The 9738-nt window shown below is 43.6% G+C and overlaps 1 protein-coding gene across 1 annotated transcript; it reads right to left on the bottom strand.

The window, feature by feature from the left end:
- Positions 1-1628: 1628 nt before the first annotated feature.
- On the bottom strand, positions 1629-9454 carry fam210b (family with sequence similarity 210 member B). Its single transcript, XM_046383220.1, has 3 exons — positions 8767-9454; positions 4587-4786; positions 1629-2608 (listed from the first exon to the last, which is right to left on the bottom strand). The coding sequence occupies exons 1-3, from the start codon at positions 9256-9258 to the stop codon at positions 2392-2394; spliced, it is 909 nt and encodes a 302-aa protein (XP_046239176.1). The 5' UTR covers positions 9259-9454; the 3' UTR covers positions 1629-2391.
- Positions 9455-9738: the final 284 nt, after the last annotated feature.

The following is a 9738-nucleotide window of genomic DNA, read 5'->3' as shown; positions in this document are numbered from 1 at the left end:
GGGGGGGGACCCTCAACAAACCCGAGGCCGACCAGATGAAGTGTTGCCCCCGTATCACGACTCAGTTCTGGGCCAAGCAAGGAGCTGATGTGCTCTCCTCTTTCTCTTGTGTGTGTTTGCTAACTTTCTGTCCACACGCACAAACACGAGCACAGACACACTGATATGCAAATGCACAGCAGTGTGGAAGGAGAGGAGCCTGACAGAGCCCAGTGCATTGCAGGTAACCCGACAGAGTGTCTAGGAGCGCTGTCACCAATTTGTTCCTAGCCATGGGGGACATGCAGGGGATGGAGAGGCGATGGCAGCTCCCTGTCCTCATCATGGGTAATGAGGCCCAGGCTTCTCCTCCTCCTTCTTGTCTGTGTGTGTGTGTGTGTGTGTGTGTGTGCGCGCGTGTGACACCAGTTTGTATCAGTTCATGTCACAGTGCTGCCAAAGTGCCTATTCCTGAAAAACCGGGGTTGATATCTGCCACAGACCACCACTCTTAGTACTCCTTATACAGTTCTCCTGAATGAATTATTTACCGGGCCAAGAAGCGCACGCACTCATACACAGAGAGAGGGAGGTGATAAAGGTCTTGTTCAAGGCAGCTACCATTCAGTGCACTGCACGTCTTCAGGGACACCACACCAGCTGAGGTTTGCTTGCTGTGCTGGCTGACCCATCAAACTTTCAAGGAAAAAAGAGAGAGAGATGGCACCATAACTGCTGTGATAACATGCTGCCAGAAATAATGAATTCTTATGAGGACTAAACCTGGTCAGTGTATGATGACCTAGTCCCTGAGGAAACATATGATGTTGCGTCATGACAGTATTTTTTATGGCTTGTGTTTCAAGTTGAAGTATTAGCCAGTTATCATGTGTGACAAAAATATTGTACATTTTTTATGTTTTGACTAATCTGACAAACTGCGTACGCTGACTCCATCAGTGTTTGCTAGACACCAATCAGTCACATTAACACTTAACACTTAAAGTTTGGTGAGCACGAGGAGTGATGTGCCTTCTTGTGATATGATGCTTGCATCTGTCTTGGAGACATTAAGAGTACAAAGACATTCGATCTTCTGAGAGATGAGAGCTGTATGATGCGGTTGCATCAGAGCAATGGGGAAAGTACAGCACAGGAGCTCCCCAGTGTGGTAAAGCACAAGAAGTGCAACTGAATGCAGCTTTGAGAACCGGCCTTGGTCCCCCCTCACTTTCTGTGTATGTGAAGTGACTTTGAAACTAAAACTTTTTCCTGTATCTGCTGGGAATTCCTGTACAAACCTGATAAAAGTACAAAGCAACCTGGATATCTATATGTGCTTCCATGAAGAATAAAACTGGGTTACTAAAAACCTGCTTAACTGATGTAGATTTGTGTTTACAGCTTGTTTCAGCAGCTCCCAGAGGCCAAAAATATCAATTTTGATATGGCTGACCTGTAAGCAAACAACACCCCCCCCCCCCCCCCCCCCCCCCCCCCCCCCCCCCCCCCCCCCCGGTACATGCAGAAAAACATTATTGACTTGAAGGTGTTCTGACCTGTATTCATTCTCTATATCTGCTAAATGTTCCACAGTGTTCACTGTTTATTGTGTAATATGGTATTTCATAGCAAAAACACACCAAATATAAAAGAGAACATCCCTTTTTAATAGTTAAATATGGTCCATTCAGTCAGGATAAAACCCTTAACAAACTAACATTCTTCATCCAAAGCTTGCAAAGAACTACAATCAGCTTCACTCAGAGATTACTGTACTTTAATGTTAGGGCTGCGGCAGCTGCAAGGAATGAGAAGGGAAGAAAGGCAAAAAGAGAGGAAGAACAGCAAAGGGAGTAAAATGTATGCCAGGAGAGACGACGAGGGAAACAGGAGAGAAACAAAACAGAGTGTAAGACAGGGAGAGGGAGAGTCTGAGCTGCGTAAGGAGAGAGAGGTAGGAGACGGAGACAACCCAAATTATTCTGCTGATTCACACAACACCAGAACATGGCTGAGTCAGCTAACCTTCACAGCATTACGAGGCAAATCTGCCTACTAAAATAGCTTAGGACTGAAAGTTAAAATCCCTGATGGTACTTCTGATTGTAAATAAATATGTGCTTATTCAGACTTTGTTACGTTTTTTTTTGTTTTGTTTTTTTTTTGAATGCACATATATTAAGGCATGACTTCAAATAGACTTCAGACTTTTTAATCCTGCAGAAACACAATTTAACACTTTGATTCTTTAACAACAAGAACTAATGTAGGAAAACGTTTCACCTGAATTAACCACAGAGGACAGATGAAGGCAGACGAGTAAGGATATGTACAGGCCCTTTAATTATGGCCACTAACAGTCAGGATGTTTGTTGCTTAATGAGGCAGAGGAGGAATAAAGAAGAGCCATCAGGGTGCAGGTGTAGGTGGTTTAAAGAGGCCAGTCTTTCTGAAGTAGCGCACGATGAGAGGCACCGACACCAGAGTGATGCTGATGCGAACCGGAGCGAAGAGCTTGTGGATGGCGTAGGCCAAGACGAACGTGCTCGTCCCTGCTGCCATTTTAGACTGAACGACTGCCTCGCTGAAGCCCAGTTTGCAAAGCAGAGCTGCCATATCGATCCCACTGGGGAGACAAATGACACAGAAAACTGGTTGGAAACACACAGAAATTATATATTAGACTATCATTCACAAACTGTCTTCCTACTTTTTGTGTTCACTACTGACAGCAGTCCACTACACACACAGATGTTTCAGACTATGACATCCTCAGCATGTGTGTGTGTTAACCAGATTCCTGGTATAACACACAACTCTTAAGTGCACGTCAGCTGAAATTATCTTTCGAAATAATCATAGCCTAAGCCATAAAAACCTTCATGCAGCTTAACAACAAGGTAACTTTCTAAGTTCAGGTTTCTACAGTCCACAAACCCAATACAAAGATTCACTAGAGAACAAATCCAACATAAATCAACATTTAGACTTCATCCCAAAAGAATAAATCCTAAAAGTCTCACGCCGCTCACTCTTTGTTACCGTAGAGACTGTTCCTCATTTTGGTTCTGAACAAGTGGTTAAAAGTGTAAGTCACCTTTATCACCACTAGAGGGAGATGTGTCCAATGAAGACTGTTGTATAATGGTTTATTTTACAGCCTTTTGGCCCATTTAACTGATAAGCGCAAGAGGCATTGTAAGAATGACATCACACAAACCAAAGTGGGTTTAACAAGCTGCATGTATCTTTGCCTTTTATGAGACAGTTTTGTAGAGTTGAGGCATTTTCATCCGAGCTATTCGGGGAAATAAATATGCAAAGAATGTGCTAACACCAGGCTTAGTGCTGCTTCAGTCGATACAGCATCTCTCTCTCACACACACACACATTAACAGCTCTGTTGCACTCAGCAAACTTCAGTCGGCTAAATACAAAAATCCATCTGCACCCTGACAACTGTTTACCCAGCACACAGCTCTATAGCAGGCCGAATGCTCTGTGGCCGCACAGTGATAATTCTCAACGGTTGCTAGCTACAGAGTCAGTTTTCACATCAAGGGCCATTATCAGTTATACAAGGAAATCCCTAAGCTGTCAAATAATCTCTGCCAAGACTCTGGCATTTAAATGCCTGGCATGTGGCCAGAACAACAGACAGGGAGCCTGAAAATTGTCTGGGCTGATACTCTTGTTGTGCTGAGCTGCTTTTGCCTTTCACCGTCTGTCACCATCAATAGAAGTTTACAAAGTGCACGGGATAGCTGAATGTAGTGTTAAGATTTTAAATTCTGCTTGTACGGTTGTAAAATCTTTAAAAAAAAAAACAAAAAAAACACTTGCAAGATGAGGAAATTAACTCATGTTTTATTCAAGTGTGCAATATAATTTTGATGTCTGTCTCTAAATCAGCACAGTAAGTAGTATTTCTACAACAGCAGCATCAGTATAATGTGGCTGATTGAGGGGACATTTTCAAGAGTCCTTTACTGTGCTTTGTCTCATAACGGGGTCCCATTTGCTGCCAATTTGTACCAGACATTTTGCATTCCTTTGTGTAACAGCAGCCTGTGAGTCAGTCATTTTCTATGCATGTCATTAGGCATGAAAGAAATGTTATACTTGAATGCTCTCACAGTGCTGGGTAATATCAGTGAGTGATGTCTGATGCACTCCAGAGTTATTTTTCTTCAGCCTGCTTCATCGCCTTTTGTCCCAGGGAGTTTTTTTTTCCCTACATTAGCCAAAATACTTTGAAAATACTCAAGGAGAATTTCAGAATATTTTTACCTTGTGTATGATTGATGTAGACTATTATGATTTATGGTGACTACAGAAATCTCTCTTTTCTTCAAAATATTCCTCCTTTGGCTAAGAAAGATGCTCTTAGTCTTTGACTCTTTAAACATATCATGACTTTATATTGAATGATATTTATTGAAGAGAATAAGAAAAAAATACATTACACTACAAAACAAGAAAATCTGACCAAATAAGGTCATGGTATGCATTGAACAGTTTTCACATTTTTTTTAAAATTGAAAGTCATATGTGGCTTCTGATCACCCTCCTGTAGAAAAAGCAATGATCTGCTGTTTTGTTACCTGGATATAAGGGCGTAGAACATTCCCAGCGACATGAGGGAGATGCCGATGTGGAAGGAAACTCCCACGGCTCCATACTCCTTAAAGACTTTCTTTAGCTGCTGGGTCTTGCTGGGTTTTCCTCCCTCTGGCTCTGGTTCCCCTGGGGCTTTTGTGGTAGATGAGGAAGTGGTTGAGGCCTCCTTTAAATTCTGCTCCTCCTGGACAAAAAAAAGAGGAGAGAGCAAAAGAGGAGGAAGTGAGCAGGCACTGTGAAAAGGAAGGATGAACTGAGAATCAATCCCTGGTGAATGCGTCTGTAAGGAGACAGAGTGCACGTCTAGACAAAAACAAAGATATGAATGGCAAAGAGCATAAACAGTTCCATTCTGCATACAAAATCATTTTCCAATTCATATTCAGAACTGACGAGCTTCGAGCCAGAGGCTTCATTTCTGGCTTAACTGATGTCACAGTTTTGACCATTTCTTGAATATAAACACTCCAACAGTTCTGTCCTTCAAAAATACCATCCACTTTATGAGTTTGTGATGTGTGTCAGGGGTTGGTATACTGTATACTTTATTGTCAAACAAGGTCAAAGTGCTAAATGAGTGTTGACACTGACGTCAAACTGATACTCACTTGCTGATCGATATCTACAAGGATTGTAATAGTGTTCACAACTCTGAGAGCTAGAACAATATCTGATTACAGCTTATCAAAACAAATGCCAAAATCAGAGGTTTTATCTTTAAATCCGGAGCTTACTTTTCCTGATTCTACAGAATCACCAAACAATAGTTGTATATTAGACTTCAAACTGAGCTACACCAAACATTATTTTCTTATGTTTAGGTCAGATATAGAAATTCACACATCATCACAATGTGCTATGTGCTGTGATTGTGTGTCATCTGGCTCAAAGGTGAGGTCAAACAAAATCTGGACTTTTATGAGCTTCCTCCATTCACTGTGCACCAGAGACAGCTGATTAAACACAGACTGCTGCTGTGTGCTTAAGTAGTTCACTTTATCTTTCTCGTAATCACTTTAGCTTTTCACACACACAAGTCTATCACTCTCTCTTACATGCACACACACACAAAGAGCCTCTCGTAAGCGCAAACATGCACACACACACACACACACACACACACTACTCTGTGTGTGTGACCTTCAGTCACAACACTCTCCAAGATGAACAAGCAGCAGACACAATCCAGCTGTCTGACATGAAGCAGCGAGCAGGCAGGTCGCTGCAGCGAGTGCTGGCAATAAAACAGATTAGTGAACTACAACAACAAGAGCCACAACAAAGCACTGATGCTGTAGATGTGACTCACAGAGCAGCGAGTGAAGCCGGAGTCTCATAAAAAAGAGAGAAAGCCTGCAGCATGTTAAGAGTACTGCATGTAAATGCACATAATCCTCCCTCTGAGTAAAGCCTCAAGTGCTGCATTTTACAAGAGTAGTCACACATAATGTAGCAGGACCTGTACAACAGGTATTACAGCGTGGTAAGTGTTTTCAAAGGGTCAAGGCTGAAGATGTGCACCAGGGTTGGTTTTTATGTTCAAAAATAAGCCTAATGCTAATGCTCCCTCAAAACCAAATGCAATTACTAAATGTCTTTTATGGGGCCTTTTCAGGTTAATTGCAGGTTTCATAATGATTAAAGATAGTAAGTAGAAAAGTATTTCTGCTTTACTGCCCATATTCAACCATTATTTTTTCATTTGATAGGGCTGTTAGACTGAGGCAGCAAAAATGGCAGCTGGCAGGAGGGCATGGTTTCATGTTGTTCAAATACACATGCCAAGAGGGAACACAATCGCTCAGAGAAAACAGGAAGTAGCTCAGGCCTTCATGGGATGAACCTATTTTTAGATGAAATATTGACATTTTACCTCCCAAACAGCAACAACTTAGTACAAAGAGTACCGCCTACAGTGACCCCTTTAACATGAGGTGTATGGTAGACTACCAAGTCAACTTGAACAGCGATGAGGACTAAGTGTGGGCTGGTAGAATGTGACTGAGCATATTTTTCATACTAATGAATGAATAAATGAAAGACTGGGGAGGAGATGCAATGGTGATACTCTAAATAGAAAGTAAATATGTCTTAGAAAAGCGGAAAAGCGAGCTGGAGTTTTGCATATGCAACATCCTTAGGACTGACAGGATAGAGTAATGTGCTGAATGGTGCAAAGATTCACAGCTAAAACATGTATTGCAGCATGTTCATTGCACAACTGTTCTCCATTTAAAACCTGTTCCATTGATTTGAAGTCGGTAACTTATTTGGCTTATTTTACTTTTATATTCAGTTTGAAAAATGAAAGCATTCCATTGGTGTATTATTGGTTGAGATGCAATATTTTCACCTGACATATCCTGCAGTGTATTCACTTGGTCTAACATACAGTGCAGCTTCAATTCATATCCGTCTGCCTGACGTTCTGCTCGCTTCAAGAGGTCTGTCCTCGTAGGCCTGAGGCAGACAAATAATCACAAAGAAGGGAAGAGGAGAAAAACAAGCTGATCTTTTCTCTGTACTATAATTTGTCTTGCTAAATTTTGGCCCAAGCCCCCTGGATGAAGCCACAGTCTTGGTGACATATTTGTTGTCCTGCCAACAATGGACAATAGAAAGGCCACAGTGGGTGAGGGAGCAGGCCTTTGCTTTTCAGAAGCGAGTCAGGCCAAGCTCAAAGTAAAGGCGGGTCATGTGAGTGAGCAGCCAAAGTTGTGCCAGGGAGGGTGTATGGGAGGAGAACAGTGGCACTGCTGTGTCTGATAACAACTTTTCAGAGGCCTGAAATCCCATGCAGATATGCAAAGTCACAATGATGTGCAAACGCAGACAAAGACACACGTATGCAGACAGAGCAGGAGGGGGAAACGCCAGAGGCTCAAGCAGAAATGATTTTTAAAAAAAGACTGCTAGCTGTCAGCTCTAAAAGGAATTAAACTGAACTAAACATGAATCAGAGAAAACAGCTGTGTAGTACGACAACAAAAAGCTGCATAAAACCCTTTGTGGCTCTGCAGGGAGCCATGGGAAACCTGATGAAGTGATGTCACTTGAGGCAGCATCAGTTAGGTCCAAACTCTTTCATTTTTTTTAATTTGTTAGCATTAGACTTCAGTGAGCTTAGCAGACCTCTGCAGCTCTTCATCTCTGCTTGAGGCCTGTAGATCGAGGCTCCATAACACACCTGAATATCTGACGAGACTGTTGCCAGTGGAGTGGCGTTGTGGGCAGCAGCGAGGCCGTGGACTCTTATTCTTGTGTAATTTATCTAACCTAATAATTTTGTAGTTTGGTGTGTTCAGCCTTCATAACACCAAAGATATTACAGAACACACGTGTAGTAGTAGAAGCGTTTTTTGTGCCTTGCAAAAACTGCTCTTTGCTCGCCCACATTTTTGTTTGCTGCTCCCTCACCACTGACAGAACACGTGCCCAAGTGCTCGCGGAATTTACGTCCGCATAGAAATAGATGTGGTCAGACAAAATGAGCCAGTCTTGTGGCTTTCTATAAAAAGGAACCAGAATTCGTTTTGCAGTGCAGTTTGTACGGTCAGGACTTGTACAGTGAGTCAGCATGGGCTCTCTCTCTCTCTCAGCTCGGTAAATGACACGCTGCCAGCTCACGTTCACGTTGTGAATGCCGGTCAGTGGATCGGTTGCACAGCAGACATTTTGACATGTCACAGCAGGAAGCTCACAGGTGTATAAATGATCGCTGTATTCCACTTGTGGAGTTCCTGTCATTTGTGCGCGCTTGTTTGCTGTTACACTTGGATGATACTGAGCCGCCTTTGTTGTCATTAAGGCCATCTGTGTTTTTCCTGCCGTGACAAGTCAAAGTAACTTGCTGTGCAGCGGGCTTTGAGTTTCCTGCACATGTAGACGGCCCAACTGTGCGCGTCATGCCGTGTTGTATAACAAGCCTGCTTACATGGTGGCTGTTAGCTTACTTGAAGAGGCCAGGACAGGCAGGCAAGCAGCTTTGTGCATATTTCATGATTGTGAGTTCAGTCCTGGTAACTCCCGGAACACACAGACCCAAACGGGGAGTGCTCCACCGGTTGAACAGGGCCGCTGTGTGGACACAGCCTCCGACCTGTGTGCTCTTATTAACTGGTTACTGGGGTTAGGCAAACACTCGAGTAGATCACTTTAAATTACCCCTTTGTTGTCGTCGGCGTCGCTCTTCTTCGTGGATGAGGCTGCGGTGTGCATGGTCCTGGCGGAGCAGCGTCGACTGGAAACCTCCAAGTTACCTGTAAACACAACATTACCCACCGGCTCTGCTCTGCTGCTGCTGCTGTGGCGCCTCGCACGAACGAGCGGCTGACTGATAATATCGCCAGCGTCACTTTGCACGCCTTTGGAGAGATTCACAGCTATAGCAGCCACACGGTCCAAGTGTCTCCACTCCGTTATTACAAAACCAGACGACGAGTCCGGCGCTTGTCTCCCCAGGTGCACACGAGTTGAATCAACACCTCCTACGGACGCGCACAAACACCGGTGTCTCTGTAACATGTGCGCCTTGCGTAATGTCAAAGTGACGTCCCTCAGTCCGTTGGCTTTAACTTGCACTAGAAACGAGCCCGTTGACTTGAAAGCCTGATCCAGAGCGGCTGCAGACAGCCTCACAGTGCGACTCAAAAACATTATCCGTCCTGAAAACGAGCTCGGTGTGCCTGAAAACGAAAACCACCGGAGAGAGTCAATCGTTTGGAACAACTGATTAGGGACTGTGAGTAGCTGTAAACATGCTGCCCACAGCCCTCCTGCCTCCCTTCGGCCCTGTTGTTGTCCGATTATCACCGACAGCCAATGAGGACCGACGCGCAATCGCAGATAGTGAAGCCTGGAGAGAAAGGAGGGGGTATTTAAAGGTGTAACCGTGTTAATTCTTACAATTGAGTTATAGCATGAAACCTGTCTGCAGGATGTGTAACCGAGCCCAGTGTGTGTTTTCGGCCGCTCCAGGTTTTTGACTCTTTAGTTAAAATGTGGAAAGTTCAGCACTGGTTCTTTATTCATGAACTCATATTACCAGATACCAAGCTATAAATGGACATCCTGGTTCGTTTGGTTTTTTTACGGTAAAGACCTTATCTTCAGCGGGTTTGCACGTTATTGTATGTT

This window comes from Scatophagus argus, chromosome 3 (assembly GCF_020382885.2).
Source record: "Scatophagus argus isolate fScaArg1 chromosome 3, fScaArg1.pri, whole genome shotgun sequence".
NCBI lineage: Eukaryota > Metazoa > Chordata > Actinopteri > Scatophagidae > Scatophagus > Scatophagus argus.
The sequence above is the reverse complement of the archived record's forward strand: the minus strand, read 5'-3'. Positions and strand labels throughout refer to the sequence as shown.